This window comes from Cydia amplana, chromosome 15 (genome assembly GCF_948474715.1).
Source record: "Cydia amplana chromosome 15, ilCydAmpl1.1, whole genome shotgun sequence".
Taxonomy (NCBI): domain Eukaryota; kingdom Metazoa; phylum Arthropoda; class Insecta; order Lepidoptera; family Tortricidae; genus Cydia; species Cydia amplana.
In genome coordinates, this window is record NC_086083.1 from 6,232,429 (window position 1) to 6,253,822 (window position 21,394).

Genomic DNA, 21,394 nt, shown 5'->3' on the forward strand with positions numbered 1-21,394 from the left:
AACGCGCATGTAACGCCCCTGGAGTGTAGACGTCCATAGGATGAGGTGACCGCTTACCATCAGGTGAGTCGTAAGCTTGTTAGCCACCGATGGACTAAAAAAACACTTATTTGTCTAAATCAAAAGTAAACTTTAATAAGTAAAAACCGGCCAAGTGCGAGTCGGACTCGCGCACGGAGGGTTCCGCACCATCAACAAAAAATAGAGCAAAACAAGCAAAAAAACGGTCACCCATCCAAGTACTGACCCCGCCCGACGTTGCTTAACTTCGGTCAAAAATCACGTTTGTTGTATGGGAGCCCCACTTAAATCTTTATTTTATTCTGTTTTTAGTATTTGTTGTAATAGCGGCAAGAGAAATACATCATCTGTGAAAACTTCAACTGTCTAGCTATCACGGTTCATGAGATACAGCCTGGTGACAGACGGACGGACGGACGGACAGCGGAGTCTTAGTAATAGTAGTGGTCCCGTTTTTACCCTTTGGGTACGGAACCCTAAAAAGTAACCGTTTCGTTAGTTCATTTTTTGAGGGGGGGGGGGGGCGCAAATTTGGTGCCTGCCCCGGGCGCCATATCCTCTAGCTACGCCACTGCTTATACAGGGTGCTTCCTGTAACAGGAGCAATAAATTAAACTGAAGGCTGTACTCCTCAAACTGACCAACATTTGATCAGCAACTTTTAAAAATTATGAATCCTTTAGACTTCCTCTTTTTCATACAAAATAAATATTGCCTTCAATGTACGCTGACATCAGTGTGTTTGACGTTGCTTGTCACGCTTTAAACATAACAAAATTTGCAACACATTGCGTCTTAGAATAAACTTTAAAGTGTAATAAAAATCAAAACATGAGTTACAGTAGAGTCCGGTTATAACGACGCCCAAGGGACCGCTGATATTCCGTCGTACTAACCGGACGTCGTACAAAACGAACTGCCAATTTTAATATATTTTTTTAATCAAAATAATTACGTCCATTTGTATTTATTAATACTTATGCGAAAATCAAAGAAAAAAAAACATTTCCTTTAAAATATTTATTTACGTTAGTTTTACTTGACTTGTGTGTTTAGAAGAAGCCACACTTTTCAAGGTACGCGTAGTCAACTCACTCGTCATCCGCAAATTACTCGGATCCCGTAAAATAAAAAGTCGTAATTCTTGGGGATCTGACGTTGTTTTATCACACAGTTCCTATGGCCATCTCCTGTGTCCATCATCAGATCAGCTCGAAGGTACCTACCAAAATATTGCATTGAACCAACTTATGTACATAATTATGTATGTGAGGTTTAAGCTCGATTGAATAATGGGAATCGGGTTTTATTTAGTTTGCAAGATTACGAAAAGTCACATGACTATTTCATCTTGCTGCGTATACGCAAAAGGGGGAGGGGAGTTAGGTGCGCGGGACGGAGTAAGCTTCTTACCAACTACCTATTTATTTGTAAAAACTACGTCGCTCGTCGTTGTAACCGGACTCGAGGGACGGATTTTGAGTCAATTTCCGTCGTTAAAAGCGGTCGGTCGTTATAAGCGGAGTCGTAATAAACGGTTGTACTTTCATAGTAGCTCATACTAAAACCAAACAAGTGCCTATACTTACGTCGCTATAAGCGGTTGGTTGTTATATGCGAAGTCGTACTAATCGGACTCTACTGTATTTTCAAAAGTTGCTGAACAAATGTTGGTCAGTTTGAGGAGTACATCCTACAGTTTAATTTATTGCTCCTGTTACAGGAAACACCCTTTATAGTAAAAGTTTGTTCGTAAAACAAAAGCTTAATAAATGCTTTCACTGAAAACTATAGCGAACATGATCGGTCCAGGCGTTTTTGAGTTATTGCAAAAAGTCTTCTTTTCTTTGTAAAAAGACGCATAAAGCGCTCTGAAGGTACTCCCTTACAAGCGTAATGTACATCATAATTACTAATAGGCCCGTTCGCCTATCCTGAGAGAATGGTAACTACGAAACCCTACACTGAGCATGGCCCGAAATGCTCTTGGCCTATTTTTTTCTGTGTATGGACGCTTGCAACTCTACGCCATTGCCCGTTAACTGTCAAAATACTACACTTGTTTTTATAACCCTGTGTACTCCCTCGAGATAGCCCCGAGCATTGAGGTATATAACAAGAGACGACATCTCGAACAAAATGTTTCCGTACCTCAGAGAAGTGCATGCATGCATGCGAAGCCGAAAATTGTTAATAAAGACGCCACGAGTATTTTTGGACTCAGTTAAACAACGTTGCATATAATACTTTTTCTACGACCAAACATTTACTTTGAAAACTAAATAATAGTAAATCAACAGTTATTCCATTGCTTACCGGTGAAATGTTATTCCATCCCTTTTATTATATTTTCTTGTGCTATTGTTGCAACTTTTTAACACTTTTTAATTTTTTAAATTTATTTAATTTTCTGTACATCTCGTCAATGGTCGGTGACGTACTAAAATCAAAGAAGTGCATGCACTTCTCTGAGGTGCGGAAACATTTTGTTCGAGATGTCGTCTCTTGTATACCTCAATGGCCCCGAGCGGGGGAATTTATTCCATAGCCGTACTTCGTAAAAAGGATACATTATCTGACCTCAAATAAATGCGAAAACATTACTCAATGCCCCAAACTATTCCATCTAATGTACCTACTTGCATCCGAAGTCAAAGGACGAAATTGATCAATATTGGTCTAATTTAACCATCGTGGGTGAGACTTCGCAATAGTTGAGAAATTTGTCAACAGTTGGTAATAGCATAGAGAAAAAAATACATAGATTGCTCACTCTATACATCAGTTTTAGTACCAAAAAGACTATTAGCATCTAGCATCGAGTAGCGGAACTATCAGTACTGCTACTTGACAATAGATGTAGCACCGACCGGAAAGTCTTATCTCAACAGCATAAGACTTTCCGGTCGGTGCTACCTGCTACATCTATTGTCAAGTACCAGTACTGATAGTTTCGCTACTCGATGGTAGATGTAGACACTGAAATTAATAGTCTAACTGATGTATGGAGTGAGCACTCTTGTCTTAATATATTTCTCTATGGTAATAGTTGGTTTATTAGTAAGTGCCTTGCGGTCGAACTGAGTTGGTACAGGCTTCCTTATCTTGCTATTAGTTCTTGTCTCTTAGATCGGTTTGCATAAATCATCATCACGAGCTAACTTTAGAACAGATTTTCGGAAACGTGATACTTGCAGAGCTGTTTATATAGATATTTTCCCCTCATTAGCGTGTTATAAAATTTACAACAGGGCTTTAACCGCGAAAATCGAAGTTCTTAATTTGCGGGCATCTTTCTCTGTCACTCTAATTACGCCTTCATTATTGGAGTGAAAGAGAAAGATCCCCGCAATTTGCGAATTTCATCATGAATGTATCGTATTGATTTAAACAAATATTACTTAAAATTAGATTTTTTTAGGCTGGATCCTACAGTTTTCGTTTATTTAATTTGAATGACTTTAATTTATTTACGTAACTTACCACAAAAGTATTTAACTTTGTGAAACATTGCTACAACGCTCAAGTACAAAGAAACTTTAATTTAATCAGTTAGTTCGAAAACAAACCGCAATCACAATGGTATTTATTTGGCTCGGTTGTTTGTGAACGGATAACTAATTCAATTTTATTTGGTCGCGGTCAGACTTTTTTGAGGTTTTTATAAAAGGTGCATGGATTTTGTATGTTTTCATCACACTTGCTCGAAAAAGGTCTTATTTCATGCAGGTGTAATGTACTGAAGGACAAAGGCCTATATTGTTCCCGCGGGAGTTATGGATTCTGAAAAAAAAAGTTATAGCTTTTTTTTTTAATTATGTCACTATACTGGGTCAACCAAATCTTGTCAGTAAATAGGAACAAAAAAACTATACTCATCCTTTCTTTTGGGTGCTAGTACTAGTGTTAGACAAAGATAGTATGATTCTCTCTGTATATGTTTGAAATCAAACAGACCTTTGACACACTATAAATCATACGAACAAAGTATGTAGTTTTAAATGGGTTTTACATTGAAAATACTGACGTTTATAAATTATTTTTTATGTGTAGGTTTAAAAATATTTATTTTGATTATTTAATAGCCATTTAAATTATTTTTACACAATTTTCAATTATGGCTGAATTCGGATGGGTCTGTGCCTTCGAATCCTAACCTGCCAAAACAAAACAATATGGCCGACGAATGTTTGAAATGTCACCGTATTTAAGAATGATTTCATTTTAAATTTAGTTTTTTCTTCGCAAGTGTAATGAAAAACATTGTGTGTAACATCGGGGGTAAAAATATTGTTACTCGAGTCTTTAATTATCATATATATAGACTATAGATTATTATATATATAGACTCTCGTACAATATTTCACTTGCCCACCACGTTGCACAATGTAGTACTATAGGGTTCCGTTCCTGAATAACGCCAACAACGGAATCCTTAATGCCTACTGTACACACTCGTCGAGAGACCCCGAGACAGGCCGAGAACGAATGTTTACACTAAATGTGTACATTCTGCTCTTGTACTCTTTGAAGGCCGCAAAAATATGCGACACGCGTTTATGGCTCTACAAATAAGATCTTGTCAGATATTTTTGCGGCCTTCATTGTGTAACATATTATTGCAGGTGACTGTACCTATTAGTGTCGTGTCGGGTCACGGTGACAGTACTGACACGTACCTGTTACTGTCATGTCGGGTGACTGTACAGTGTACATACTGGGATATAACCGCGACTTAAATGGAGTTAAAGACAAAAATGCCCGAAATTTGCGGATTTCGGTGTTCGCGGTAAGTCAGGGACCCAGTGGCTTCCTTCTCCGATTGGGTAGGTTGTTTGACGAAACTCTCGACGAGTGTGTACAGCCGGCACTGGCGGCCTAGCCAAGGTGACAATAGCTATCGCTTCGCCATCGAATCGCTTTGTGTCTCTCTATCACTCTTCCATATTAGTGCGACAGTGGCAGTTGCGTTTCGATCGCTACGACTATGACAGATGACAGGTGATCACGTGACGCTTTCCATAGAAAAGAACGCCCCGGAAGCTCCGGAACGGACACGGCCCGGTGTAGCGTGAGTCATTCTTAAACCTCTAAACCAATTTCGACAAAATTTAATTAATTACAAAGGAAATAACAAGCTTGTTATTGTTATTAACTTTTGTCAAGTGTTCAAAGCAGTTCTTGTCGTTCCAGTGATTCTCTAGACGCCAATTTGAACCCCCAGCTTTGAAGATAATTTTCTTATGGAACTTTGTTTATAACTGTTAAACGGGTTAACACTTTCGTGTTAATTCGAGGTGACTTATAATTATTTTGCCGCAGAATAAAATAGAAAGAAAGAAAGAAAGTCCACTCCCTGACAGGGCAAGCCAAGTCACTACATAGTATAAAACAAAGTCGCTTCCCGCTATCTGTCTGTCCCTATGTATGTTTAATCTTTAAAACAACGCAACGGATTTTTGTAATGGATAGAGTGATTCAAGAGGAAGGTTTATGTATAATTTGTTAACCCGTGCGAAGCCGGGGCGGGTCGCTACTAAAAAAATAAAAGCTTGTAAGAATAGCTAAAGCATGGCCTACCTATGTATAAGCGTTGTCACGAAGAGGAATAGAGTTGGTCCATGTGTAGATCATTTACTAACTTGTAGTCTCTCCTACGTTCTTACGTAGGTATCAATAAAAAAAAAACGATTTCAAAAAGGATGAAATAAAATATTATCCTTTTTGAAGTCTATGCGTTACCAACTGATATGTTTGAAGTCGGTGCCAAGCCAAGTAGTAACAATACCAGTCAAAATGGGATTTATAGCCATAAAGCTGATTACTTTTGACTGGTATTGTTACTACTTGGCCTGGCACCCACTTCAAACATATCAGTTGGTAACGCATAGACTTCAAAAAGGATAATATTTTATTTCATCCTTTTTGAAGTCGGTTTTATTTTTTTTGTAAAAAGTTTTTATTTTTCCATTTTTAGCTTTAACGCATTGTTAAGAGCGCGACACATGAATGAAAAAAATCGGACTACCTACTCTGTAAAAAGTTATGCGTGGTCACACGTTACAATCGGTGAGTGAAGAATCAATCATCCCCTATTTTCCTACCCTTAAGGTTGGATTTTTTTTCCAAATTTATATGGGACTAACTTCAGGGTAGACCCTTTCCAGTAAAAAAATAATTATCAAAATCGAACTACTCTGTAAAAAGTTATGCGTGGTCATACATAAAAAAATATATATGTATACGTGTCGACTGAGAACCTCCTCCGTTTTTTTCGTTGGTTAAAAATATGGGTTTCTATTGTTTCCCAAAAAGTTTTAAGTCATAATGTATTGTTTGCCATAATGCATTTTCGTTAGTCATAATTTGTTTGGTTTAGAAACGCGTAACTTTTCAGGATTGGCATAAAACAAACCTCAACTAACCTATCTATAGGATAACCTTAGGAAAATTTAGGACTAATGATAATATGACAAACAATACACTATGACTAATAACTTAATGTCAAACAAAGGGAATCAAAAAGATCAAAATACATAATAAAATATCACCGGGGCAATAGGGATGATGAGACAATTTTATAACAAAATCTAGTAAAATAGATAGCAAGCGAGCAATTTATCACAATAATGTGGATATTAAAATAAAATATTGCAAAATTACAAAATTACAGGACCTGAAAGTTTCAAAATTTAAGTTTTTTTTAACTTCCAAAAACGATCAAAGTAAGGGTACCATTCGATTCCTTACATTTCATCCAAAAAAATATTGTATTGCAACTATATACATAAACGCAATATTTCACCGACAAAAACGCAATTTTCTTGTTTTGTCCATACTACAAGATGGGCGATGACGTCACGGCCTCTGGCCGTTTTGTATAGGGCGTTTCGCGAGTGAAGTGCGACTGTCGCACTTTGACTACAATTTCTGACTTTTGTGTTACTTTAATGCAATGGGTCCCATATAGACATTTGATCCTAAAAACAAACCCGATCGATTGATACCATGAAAAAAAATTAGTCATGTAACCTATTGACTATACCTACCGTATTTTGTTGGAGAATTTGTCAGAGTAAATCTGGTATTTACATGGTATTTACCTTCAGGGCTTTCTCACGTAAGGGATCAAATTCCTACAACCTTAAGTACATCAATATTCTCTTTTGCACGGACTATTTATATTTTGCTTGGCTGCTTTGATTTTTTAAATTGCTTTTATAAACCCCCAATGTTTGCCCAGGTTTCTTTGTGCAAATTTATTTTTAAGACAAGTAAAGTAACGACAGTGTCCTGAAAAAAGTTTAGCTTTCACCCAAAAAGTTCCGGAAATATTGTCAGAAAAGCAAAGCTTTATGGAAGCTTTCATTTTTATATCAAACACAAAGGCCTCATTAGTGGCGTAGGTACGTTTTTAATAATTAAAAGGGGTAAAACTTTTGGTTGTGATTGGCGAAATTTCCTTTTGAAGCTATTTTAAACTATTACTGTAAAAAAATACTAAATAAAATATACAAAAGAGCAACTCAACCAATTAGGGAATTAGGTACCTACTATATTATTCTTTCAACGTTCAAAATTTAAATTTAAATTTGATATTGCAATAAAAACTTGAGTGCATTTGAAATTACAATCAAGACATGAGTAGGTACCTGTACGGCTACCATCAGTTTGTCACTGACATAAACGCCGTCGAGAACGTAATTTACTTTCTATACATCTCGCTCGTACTCGCATATTAGTGCCAACGATATGTATAGGAAGTACATTACGTTCTCGATAGCGTAAATGTCAGTTTTGACACTGTCAGTGACTCATGGTACGGGCTCTACAGTTGAAGGCGGCGATTTATTGTCCACCCATTTCCTTTCCTTAGGTGAGGCTGAGGCTGCGTTTCCACCAGAGACGTGCGAAAATGCGTTGCGAGAGATTTGTTTTTAAGCACCAATAGAATCACTGCATGCTGAGCGAGAAAAACAAATGAAATGATTCTATTGGTTGTTAACAAACACATCCTTCGCTACGCATCCTCGCACATCTCTGGTGGAATCGCAGCCTAAGCTTTCAAGAAAAGATAACTATATAGTAATAAAATTTTCTTATTGCGAAATTCGTAGTGAAATCTTCCTCTTTGTTCAAAACTCAGTTAAATCAACACACAGAATGTACATAATACAGTTCCTTTTTTCAGTCAGATTTAAACAAATTACTAAGTATGAAAATAATATTTCTTCCCATCCTTTTATTACTTATTCATATTCCTTCCAGATTGAAATACAAGAAGTATTACATCGGAAAGTTCTCAGAAAAATGTTTATTGTAGGAAATGGGTTTAGGTACTGACTTGAAACGTGCCTAAACATTCTTTATCCACCGTTGTCACGGCCAGAATGGAAATAAAGAATATCGTATGCGAGCAAATCCTTCGGTTTATTTGGCTCAAGATATATGTCTCCCCATTTTTTATTGTTGGCAATGTGCTCGTACGTTCTGTATGTGTATTTATGTACTAGGTACACGTGGCATCGTAGCACATCATATTTATTTGCAATCTTACTGAAGTGTTTTCTCTCGCTTTGTGTTTAGAATATTTTAATTTCAGTCTTAGTGTCATTAATAAATAACTTAATAACCCGAGCCCTTAATTATTAATAATCTTTAATTTGCCAATTGTTGTACTTATTTACTAGAAAAAGGTGTATGAGTAAAAACACGAACATGACATCGCATCGTGCCACGACACGACGTCGTATCATGCCACGACACGACTTCACATTGTGACAATGAATGTGAATAGTACCTAGATTGTTAACCAAGGGTGAAAGGCACTCATTTCTGCCGAGGTAGTTTGGTGCTCGAACGCAGTGAGAACGCCAATAGTCCGAGGCTGAAATGATGCCTTTCACCCGAGTTAAATACTCTACTTTTCATTTCGAATACGAGGAAAGTAAAATGCATGTGATTTTAAAAAACATGACTGAGTATACAATTTTATACTGTTTCTCGAGGGTACTTTCAATTAACAATTTAGGTAAAATAATCGTTATTTATGGAAAGGGGAGTAAAAAATCAGAATGAAAATTGTATAACAAATCCATTTAAAACGAAATTTCAATTCCTTATTTTAGAAAAATGAAAAAAATCGTACTTGGAAAGTTAAATGCTCTAGTGCAGAAATGTATCATTTTCTGCACACCTTTTAGAACAACAATGACCTGCTTTCAGAGCATGAGAAATGAAAATTACTTTACCAAAAACTGTTTGTTCCAGCCGCCGTAGTCGTGGCGTTCTTCGTGTGCTGGGCGCCCTTCCACTTCCAACGGCTTTTCTACATCTACGGGAAAGCCACCCCCCACTTCTCGACCATCAACGAATACCTGTTCTTCGTGGCTGGCGGACTGTACTACGTGTCGGCCACTGTCAACCCTATACTGTACAATGTCATGAGTCATAGGTAAGTCTTTTAACATTCATAATGATTAGTGATAAGTAGGTCTATTTACCACGAGGATTATTTTCTTATTTCTTCTATCAAAGCCTTAGTGACAATAGTGACTAAGGTTTCTAGACAATTACACAATGCGACGCGTGTCGTGGCACGACGCGACGTCGTGTCAGTACGTTACGACACGCGGAAATCTACGATGTGAATTGATTGATTCACGACACGATATCATATCGTAGTACGATTTACGGTACGACATTGTGTTGAATTCCATCAATACCATAACGTTGAAATGTAAAAAAATATCGTAGTTAATCAAAAGATATGGACCGCAACAAACGTGTTCTTATCCTGATGCTCCTAAATATTATTAACAAGTCGCAGAAAGAAGAGAGAGACACAGAGAAAAAATAATATTTTACTGTTTACGTCGTAGATTTCCACGACAGCGGTGGTGGCACGGTCGTATTTCTATCTAAAAATCTCTCACGTTCTAACAGGTATGTAAAGTGTGAAATAGTGACAGGCGATAAAAATGGAACCATCGTGCCACGACACGACGTCGCATCGTGTAATTGTGTTTTGGCCCTACCTCATTCAATTATACATTTATGGAGGAGTGTTTCGACCGCACGGCATCACTTTCGCTGCACACTTTAAATAGAAACGTTAAACGCTTAAGTTTAATTTAGACACTCGTAATTGAAATTATACCTTTACAATTTGCTGCCCTCAATCCTGAACCCATGTGAATGCCTCTAAACTACACAAACAAATTTGAAACCTATATTGGACGCCCTTTGTAAATATTCCTCAGTCCAACTTGGTCCTGTGACTTTCACATAGTTCAAGACACGAGCTATCTCAGCTGTATACAAAGTATTGCAGGTAGTTTGATCAGATTATTAGATTAGATTTATTTATTTCACTACATTTATGATTACAATTAAATACAAATTACATTAATGTCAATTTATAAGAATCTATATTGTGATCGTCAGAAATACATTTAAGTAAATAATAGCAAGATAATCTAAATAAATTCATAATAGATCTTCAGGGCTTTGACATAAAGTCTGTTTTTGCGTGATCCACGTGCAAAGTTAGGTATCTCTAATAACCTCATACTGGAACCCAAAATTTTGCAAAGTAAGGGGTCGCTACCGACATTTGAATATTTGTGAATTAAAAAAGTTAAAATTCAACTTGTTTCGCTTGCCTGTGGTGTGTGCATGAAAGCGGCTGAGTGAGGCAAATTCATTATTGCTCAGTTCAAAGGAGGGTGGGCAGACTGGCCTATTGACCAATAAGGACAAGCGATGTCACTGGATAGCTTATTCTATAAGTTCTAAAACTTTTACTATGGCAGATAGTCCCAAATCTTTGTGTGAAAAAAGTTATCACCGCAAAAGGTAGTGTGAGTTTAAACGTGCTGTATAGTTTTTTTCAATACTTACTAAATTCCTGTGTCGCAGATCATTAAGGATTTGGTGTCACGATATTTTAGTTTTTTATTCGGTTTCTTATGTTTTTTGTGGCATTTTTTTAACAGAGATTTGACAAGTTTCGTCATACAAAAAATGGAGTATATAAAAAAACCTTTCCAATGGTATGTCGCTTATTCTTATTGGTTCATAGGCCAGTGTCCATACAAATCTGCCTATCCTCCTTTTAGAAACGAAAGTTAACATTTTTGGCACCCCAAATACGCTTTTTGTTTCCCCACTTGCATTTCTCATAGGTGGGACTATGCCAATAGCATGTAGCTATCACGCCGTGTTATTAAGTAGATACTTAAGGATAGTTGATATTACAGCAGATATATTATGCATTTGACCGCGAGCCAAATGTGAGTTCGCTGCAGAATGCAAACCCATTGTGAACACATCCTAAGGGCCGGTTGCACCAACCACTAAATTTACAATCAGCAGTAAAAATACAATAAAAGTTAGCGAACGCTTTAAAACTAAAGTGGAGGGCCCAAGCGAAATCGCCTTTTCATACAAACGTTGTCCTCATTTTCCTCTCTGGTTATTAATATTATTGAAAATATTTTGACACAATTTGTTGTATAATCAACCACAGCTATGCCCCTACGTTTGATTTTTTCGAATTTTCAATTAATATAAGCATTAGGAGCATTTAAAATATTGTATGACATCGGTTCGGAAAAATCGAAAAAAGTCAAACGTAGGGGCACATTTTACTTAGTGAGAGAGTGAGACGCAATGCCCATTTGATTAAATATTGGACAGGTGGAATACCACCCCAAAACCTACGCCAATAATATTAGCCGGATTATTCTTAACGTATAACTTTAATGAAACTTTCCAAAGACATTAGAATATTTATGAGAGCAACATCTTGTGGTTTTGTTATGGAAAAAGGAGATATTAGTTAGGCCACAGGTGATATCTATTCGTCACCGTAAAATTGTAAACACTCGTCAGATTATAATCTCGCTAGTTAAATTATAAACTGACGGCAGGGAGATTATAAACTAACCTAACCTAACCTACGTTAGATTGTAAACTAACGAGTTAAAAATCTTACGGTGTCAGATATATCCTTAAGAGGGAGGTTGGGAGGTCGCGGGTTCAAACCCCGGCTCGTACCTAATTACTTACCAATGAGTTTTTCGAAACTTATGTACGAAATATCATTTGATATTTACCAGTTCATCTATTTAATATATCCTTAAGAGTGAGGTTGGGAGGTCGCGGGTTTAAACCCGGGCTCGTACCAATGAGTTTTTCGAAACTTATGTACGAAATATCATTTGATATTTACCAGTCGCTTTTTTGTGAAGGAAAACATCGTGAGGAAACCGGACTAATCCCAACAAGGCCTAGTTTCCCCTCTGGGTTGGAAGATGGCAGTCGCTTTCGTAAAAACTAGTGCCTACGCTAATTCTCAGGATTTGCCAAGCTTTGAAGTCGTAGACGGTTAAAACTACTATACGGCCGTGATAAAAAGTAATGACACCTGCAATATACATACTTAAACTTAATGAAAAAGGGAAATTTATATGTTTAATATTCCTATTAGCCGCGCCGTCCTAGGGTATATTATTTATTATTTTAATGTATATTTGTGACTTTCTATACAGAAAGGGTCCTTACTCCTTATGTTTCAAATGCAAGAATGTCCTTTCCATCAGAAATTCTATTAGGATAATTACAGGAGGCCAATTTAAACTTACATTTTGACATTAAAATGATATCTGAATTGATGTCAGTACAGACAAGTACGAGCGAAATGCTTGCGAAATCATTTTGATGTCACATTGTAGATTTGAATTGGCCTTCAAGTTTCGTAATTTAATATCGCACGTATTTTCTAAATTCTAGAACAGCTGAAGGCAAGGCCATATATCAACAAAATACAGCCTTACAAATAACAAAGCCCTACTTAGTATAATAGGTTTTCACGCTTGAATCCTTAAGCTGCGTAACTTGAACAAATTAGAGTTAATAATAACTCTAAAAGTGAGGGCTATAAAGCACTCATTATAATATAAAATGTATTGTTAACTATTACCTACCAACTTTTTTAAATTTGTATAAGTACCTACCGTACGAATTTTGATTCTTTACATTTTGTTAGAGGATTTTTTATTTTTTTCTAGGTAAGTTAGTTTTAGTCGTTTTATTAGAAGGCCTACTTGCACCATCCCACTAACCACGGCGTAAGCGGTTAAACCGATAAACTGGTAACCATGGTAACTCCGGGTTTAACCGGTTAACCCCGAGCTAGTGAAATGGTGCAAGTGCCGCTACTAAGTCATAATTTTGTTTTATACAATTAATAGGTATCCGTGATATATTTATCATCTTTGAATACAGGTTTTTGATTCAATTTAACTGCAGCATTGCGATACAGCGAGGAAATGTCGCCAGCATCCTTGGTATAAGTGCCTCATGGGCCTATTTTAGATTTAAGCTAGTTATTAATTTATTTTATTAATACCACTGTATATATCTTGTTTGTAAATAAATGATTTACATTATTTAGCTGATTTTATCAATTTTATTGCTCTTAAGGGTACCTACAATAAAGGGCAACGAAAACCAAACCAATTAGGGTCCTAATAAGCTTAGTTCAGACTTATTTCGTAGGTAAGTAACTCGAGTGCCTCCGGGTACCTTACTCGTACCTACGTAATTGGATTTTACGGAGTCTTTCTGTGATCGATGCTCTTAGATGTTCTTGTCTATTGATGGATGAATGATTTTCCAGTAAAGTTTAGTTGAGTTGAGTTGGGTTTGGGCACTCCATCACGTGGGTCTAGTGCAACTTTTGATGGTCTTTTTTGAAGTGAAAACTTCTTTAGCGGCGCTGGGCACTTTTTGAGGTGGGGAAAAAATGATAAACTCGAGGCAGCGTAAGGCGATCACTTGACCGTAAGGGGCGTAAGGTTTAGATGGCCACTCATAATTTAGATGGCATTTAAATCAATAAAGAAAAACTCAATGTTATTTGACATTTATGTTGCGGACTCCTTTTCAAGACTCTTTACCTATGTTCAAATAATTTGACGTTGTCATGGCAGTATGTACCTATATAAACAATGAAAAAATGTGATCTTATTTGAGAATGATAATAATATATAATAAATAAAAAGATTACCTCCGCTAAACGTATGTATCGTGTTACCGGGCGTCGGTGACATAGTGAGGTGAGTTTTCACTTCTATTGGCACTCCCGGAGTGCAACCGTTGTTGCTTGTTTTTTAATAGTGTTTTGTTACTGGAAACGCGGCGCTATCGGTATACACGATGTTTCCGGGTGATCACTCACGTTAGACCGGGCCGTGTCCGGGCCGGAACTTCCGGTACTTACTTTTCTATGACAGATGACACGTGATCACGTGATGCTTTCCACGCGATGGTATGTGGTGAAACGTCGTCATTGCCAAAATCTTTCCTGCCGAAACGTACAAGAGGAAAGCTATAATTATAAAAAGAAATAAAGTTAGCTCAAAGTTACAGGTAGTTTGAAATACATTGATCCATAAATAGAATCAAGCATAATTAGCATGCTATATAATGAGCAGTGCGTGGATCACGTATTAAGTTAGGCCATTAAAAATCTGTGAGACCGAGCTTTGCTCGGAAAACATATAAAAACTCAAAATTGAGCCTTTTCTCAGAGATAAGACCTAGCTAGATCGATTTTTTGCCCCCGAAACCCCCCATATAGCAAATTTCATCGACATCGTTAGAGCCGTTTCCGAGATCCTCGAAATATCTAAATAAACAAACAAGAATTGCTCGTTTAAAGGTATAAGAAAGATATCAGCCGCAGGCCACCTCAAGCTTGTAATAGCTAATAGCTCATGCTTGTAAACGCTTTGCCTCATAACATAAGTCATAATCAAAATTGTCCATACATATAGGATGATGATGATGATCATAATCCTATAGTTCTATAAAATCTGGCGTCATTAACACTGCGCCCTTTCGACATTCTAATCGATTAATAAGCAATCAAGTTTGATTAATAAGTAATCAAGTTTGATTAATAAGCAATCAAGTTTGATTGATCGATTGACTCTGCGTATACCATGTGTGCAAAAATTACGCATTATAACCGCTATGTGGCCTGTGGTTTAATGCAATGGGTCCCAAGTCCCAAATAGACATTTGATCCTCAAAATAAACCTGATCGAACCTTTAATAAAACTTGTCATCTAGCCAATTGACCGATTTATTAAACGCTGCTCAGACGATCCAGCGTGACGCGACGACGCTTGACAATCACGATTGATTTTAGTTAACCACCTACCTTAAAGCGATTGTCATGCTCAGTTTCGTAATTAAAGGCGCTAGACATTTTTTCCCTTGAAATTTAATCAATCACATTTCTACGCTTGTTAAATAGGTGTCGGTAAATGTGCTTGCTAAGCATTCTTGATTTGCGCACCCTTTTACCGTCCCGATTGAGATAGGTGATTGAAGGCGATTAATAACAGATGTTTTGATTGATTGGGGCTAAAATCAACACTCGTATCAAAACCTAACTTTCTTATTAGTCAATATCGTCACTTAAAAGTCAATTCCACCAGCAAAAATGAGGAAAAACTCAAAATTTGTATCTAATTACTTTGCCACTCTTGTGAATAAAATAAAACTTTTCCATCAGTGTTTGAAGTATTAAGAGAAGAGAGCCTTTATAAAAAGTTTGTAGCTTTCTAGTAGAGCCCGAAGGCTTATCCTATTGTCTATTGTTCAGTAAAACCGCACGTGCTACTTACCTGCAAAAAAGGGTCCTAATTATTCTATTTGGCACCTGAGCGCGGGCTAGTCCAACGCTCAAAAAAACCAGTGTAGGTGCGCTCTCCGATAACGCGCCTTTGTTACCTACGCATCTCGATGACACATTTTAGACTGGTTCTGTAGCGTTCGACTCGCCGGCACTCAGTAACCGAAGTACCGATTTTTTATGCAGTTGGTTGTGGCACGTGGCACGAGCGGTTTTACTTAACAATAGACAATAGGATTAGCCTTCGGGCTCTATAAGAAAGCTACAAACTATACCAGCTGGTGTAGTGAAAGTATAAGTACTTATTTTTAGGGCTTCTTTAAGAAGACGTGCAAACCTGGTGAAAACTCACACACGAGTTCTGTTTATTTACATTGAGGTTACATCCAATTCAGCCGAAGATCAGATAACGCAATGTAATGAAACTCGCATACGACTTGTCGGACCGTCTAAATGAGCCCTTAGTTTCTTACGTGGCATTTTATGACGTCATATTACCTAACCGTTACCGCGATTTTTATAAACGACCTGCCGTTCCGTTTATCTTAATCCTCGAGATGATAGATGTGCGGTCAATGTAATGAATACTTGCACGACTTTGGACCTTACTCCGATGGCATTACGTTTCAAAATTAAGAGGTAAATAAGGACTATTAATGACGTGTGAGAATGAGGTTAGTAGGTAATGTACCTATATTTTTATACTCTTCTACTTTAATCTTTTAATTATGGCTTCATAGATCAGAGGAATGACATACCTTATTACTATTACATATAGGTAGGTACTCTATGGTAATTTGAACTAAACCGAAATATTCATTATACAATGATTCAGATAACTATAATACTTATTATGCTATAATTTAGTGATCTTATGATTCTTTAATATTAATTTTATTATTTCATGTTTGTTTTAGTTCGCCTTTGTATCTTTATTTTTGTAAATATTATGTAAACCTGTGTTGTGTACAATAAAGTGATTACTACTACTACTACTACTATATTACATACTATTATTTTAACAGATAACCTACCTGCATATTTCGTATAAACTATTTCACACTGCAACATAAATAAGTATCAGCATATAAGCAGCAACATATAAGGTAAATAGATAACAAGAAGCGTAAGGCGTTGAAGCATCGTTCCGATTACACAGGATAACAAGTTATTAAAGTGGTATTCCCTGATGCGATTAACGTTAAGTTACGTGCTCATGTAATTTAATGAGTGAATTTACTCTACTACGTTAATAGTACATTACATAGGTACCTAGGGAGGTGAATTCGTGAATGCTCCAGATCGCAGTTATTTGTGCTAATAAATATGCGATCTGGGGCTTTACGAATTACCGCCCGTGGTTTGTCTTAAGTTTCGTCTTGCCTTGGCCAGGAAGCCCACTTACGGGCCTATGATGACGTAATATTTATTTGTTTTACAAGAAGGCAAAGTTGTTGTTTAACTCCTCGTGCTAATATTGATACCCGAGCAAGCGAAAGATTCCAAAGAAAAAGTGGAATCTTGAGCGTTTCGAGAGGGACCCTACCACTAACGGTATGATTCTATTTTTCAAACAAAAACGTAACTTTTGACACTGACATATCCCATCCATATCGTGTCTAGAGCTAATTTTTAATTAGAATCAGCCGATATGCTGTCTGCTAGAAATTGTGATACAAAGAAATAAACTCTGAGTAGAAAAACTCTTTTACTCGCTATGTTTTTGTATAACATATGTTTAACAACGAAAGTCGAAAACTATAGTACTTACTTACCGTATAATATGATAAGTCATACATAAGTCATTAATTATAAATTCATTCATAAGTCATTTTTAGTGTAGGTACCGCACAAACATTGTTCGCGGTACACTTATGGGATCACATCATCGGTCTTGCAAATCAGTTAAATGTGTTTTTCTCAGAAACCGTTTGACGTAGATAGCTAAAATTTGGAACAGTTATAGCAATTCTTCTTCTTCCTCGCGTTATCCCGGCATTTGCCACGGCTCAAGGGAGCCTGGGGTCCGCTTGACAACTAATCCCAAGAATTGACGTAGGCTCTAGTTTTTACGAAAGCGACTGCCATCTGACCTTCCAACCCAGAGGGGACCTTATTGGGATTAGTCCGGTTTCCTCACGATGTTTTCCTTCACCGAAAAGCAACTGGTAAATATCGAATGATATTTCGTACATAAGTTCCGAAAAACTCATTGGTACGAGCCGGGTTTGAACCCGCGACCTCCGGATTGAAAGTCGCACGCTCTTACCGCTAGGCCACCAGCGCTTAACAGTTATAGCAATTACCAGCACTAATATTATTAATAAGTCAAAACCGCTTACTTATTATTTTTAATGTAAATGTTCATGTCATGTAATTTAAGCATGTCTATTTAACATGAGAACGTAACTATGATTGTATGAGAGCGGCTTTTTGGCGGCGGTATATCGTGTTGACTCTTGGAATGAAGTATTTAGTCCCGGATTATTTCTATATCTACAAGTATAATCACGCTTTTCAATTAAAAGTTAATCTAACCAGCCCCGTTTTTCAGGTACAGGATAGCGTTTAAAGAAACGCTATGCTTCGGGCGTGTGAGACGCAAGAGCAAGTACTACCGAGAACACTCCAGCATTCGGGAGACCACCGTGAACCACACCTCTGACGGATCCCACCTCGTCAGAGTCCGATCGCAAAGCCGAGACAGGTATGTTCCTATCCTACTTATTGGCTACTAGACAAACTCTCTTTCCGCAAGAGCAAGTACTATCGAGAACATTCCAGCATTCGGGAGACCACCGTGAACCACACTTCTGACGGATCCCACCTCGTCAGAGTCCGATCGCAAAGCCGAGACAGGTATGTTCCTTTCCTACTTATTGGCTACTAGACTAACGCTCTTTCCGCAAGAGCAAGTACTACCGAGAACATTCCAGCATTCGGGAGACCACCGTGAACCACACCTCTGACGGATCCCACCTCGTCAGAGTCCAATCGCAAAGCCGAGACCGGTATGTTCCTATCCTACTTATTGGCTACTAGACAAACTCTCTTTCCGCAAGAGCAAGTACTATCGAGAACATTCCAGCATTCGGGAGGCCACCGTGAACCACACCTCTGACGTATCCCACCTCGTCAGACTCCATTTGTCTATTGACTATTAGAAAGATTTTTCCAAATTCGTCCACCCGAATAAAAATAATACCCAGACTAGTCAAGATAAGCCTGCTCTACCTTAATAAAGTCATAAAGGGATTATTTGCATACTTAATAACTCTCGAGAATTCTCCCTTGCAGGACAAATAATACCTTTAACATACCTACCGGTAGGCAAAACAGAAGGCGTTCTTGCCTCAGTTTAATTTGTGGGTTGTTACATTTTTAACACAAGTTATTAAACATTTTTCTCATTATCCTGTTCTTGGCAAGGGACTGAAAAAAATAAGTATATAAATCTCAAAGTACATCTCGCAACGTCTTAAATCAACAAGCTTGTTTGATGCTATTCATCATCTCACTATTTACTTTTCTACTAAAAAAATATAACTATAAATGTGCAAAAATAATGGTAACGGGTCAGTTTTTATGTAAATTCTCGAAGTGACCCGTTTTAGTGATAGTTTTCGACATTCATCTAAAGACTATGGCAAACGTAGGTAATCTTAGAAAATCGGACAGGCTATAGGTACATAAATATGTTGTTAATCGATTGGTGAAGTACTTAAATAAGAAACAGTAATAATCAATACATGTAGGTAAGTACGTAAGGACCTGGGGCCCGTTTCTTAAAAGCTTGTAACTTGTAATACAAGTGGAAGTCCCTTTCTAACAAAAGCTGTCAAAAAGTGACATCCGCTTGTATTACAAGTTACAAGCTTTTGAGAAACGGGCCCCTGGCAGAGATTCATCAAACAAGTACGAAGGCGAACCTTTAAGGGATCGTATAGCCAGGGTGACTTTCAAAAAGCAAAAGTTTTTATATGTATAAAAAGCTGTAGCCAGTGTCAGGTTCTTCAAACGCTTTACTTTTTAATTTAGCCGGACGTCTTTCCTCGCATTTCAGTCACAATAGCCAAATGTCAAGCGTAATAGTCCGAAAATAATGAATTTTAGGTGGGTGGGTATTATTAAACATTTCCCCCGGGACAACGATATCCGCAACAAGCCACAATTCCATTTTGCACTTGGTTAACTTCGCGGTGTGAATGATATTTTCAACTTTTCGTGCCGGCGGGCCGTTATAATTCCCTGGCTTAGGAAAACATTTACCAAAATTGTTGACGCGGCCGACTTCGCCGCGCGCGCGGCTTCGGCGGGCGGCGGCTGACCTTTACCTTAAAAAATTCTGACGGTAGCGTTAACGTAGCAGTTAGTAAGTTTGCCTACGATGCTGAAATAGTCCTAGGTATTAATAAGGGAACTTTGCATATAGGGGCACAAACAGGCATGTACAGTCAGCTGCAGAGAAAGGTACCACCCCTGCATAGAAGTTTGTATGCATGGGTGGTACCTTTTCTCTGCAGCTGACTGTACCTACCTACCTACTTACACATTTAAACCTCGGCCAGGGCCAGACTATGCTCCTCGCGCTGCCGCGATGTTGCCCACTCCGGCCACACACTGCCCTACTCGTGAATGAATGAATGAATGATTTATATGCTTAATGGTACATTACGTTGACATTATCAGTATAAGCAGGCATATCACATGTTTAGCCAAAGGCAGCATGCAAATATTTATCTTAAAATTAAGTTATTTACATTATCTTTAGCCAAGGGCAGCATGCAAATTATTATCTTAAAATTAAGTTATTTGCGATTGATCGCGACGCTCCACTCGCGCCTTTGACTCGCGCCAAAAAACCGACAAAACAGGGAGCTGTGGGCATGACGAGTAGCAATACCAGTGGCATGACGAGTAGCGCGGCCACAATACGTCTCTGCCTACTCCCCTCGCTACGAGTACTTCCCATGCTTCGTCGAGTAAGTGGCCGGGATAATACAAATAAATGTTGTCCACAGGGGAAACCGCATCAGCCAAAAAGTCTTCCGGCGATCCAGCTACACCGAAACTTCGTCCACCGACAGATGGAAGGTCAACTACTTCAAGACCAAGGACTCCTGTCTTCTAAACAGCGCCGATTCCTCCCCGTACAACAGCAAAGAGACCAGGCAACTAGTCAACGATGTTAAGAAAAACAGTGACGTCAGTTTTTGAAAGGCACCGTGTATATTTTAAAGGTTTTTAACAGTGTAAAATTTATAGCAATCTGGTTCTTAAAAAAAAGTTGAACACTTTCAGTGCCTAACGCCCCATTTCCAATAAGAGGGTATCCGCTAGCTGGCACGGTTACACCGTGCACGGGTTAACGAAAGATAGTACCTATAGTACCTATGAGAAACGCTATCTGGCGCAGACTTTACCTACAATTCTGCCCGCGCGCGTGCGCCCGCAGCTAGCGGATGCCCTAACGCCCCTAACCCAGCGGTCGGCAACCTGCGGCCCGCGGGCCGCATGCGGCCCGTGAACCTGTCACTTGCGGTCCGCGAGCCTCCCTGGCTACTTTGTATGTAATATTGACAAACGATAATGTCTGATAAAGTCATAAATATTAACAAAGTGCGGCCCGCGTCAACTTCGTTAACTTCTATGTGGCCCTTGGCT

At 38.1% G+C, this 21,394-nt stretch overlaps 1 protein-coding gene across 1 annotated transcript in view; it reads left to right on the forward strand.

The window, feature by feature from the left end:
- Positions 1 to 20,963, forward strand: part of LOC134654505 (neuropeptides capa receptor-like) — a gene marked incomplete at its 5' end in the record, with an annotated part of 83,612 nt that extends 62,649 nt beyond the window's left edge. The window contains 3 exons of the mRNA XM_063509951.1: positions 9,292 to 9,475; positions 18,285 to 18,437; positions 20,752 to 20,963. Of these exons, the coding sequence (XP_063366021.1) occupies positions 9,292 to 9,475; positions 18,285 to 18,437; positions 20,752 to 20,947 (533 nt within the window). The remainder of the gene's footprint in view (positions 1 to 9,291; positions 9,476 to 18,284; positions 18,438 to 20,751) is intronic.
- Between the last annotated feature and the right edge of the window lie 431 nt (positions 20,964 to 21,394).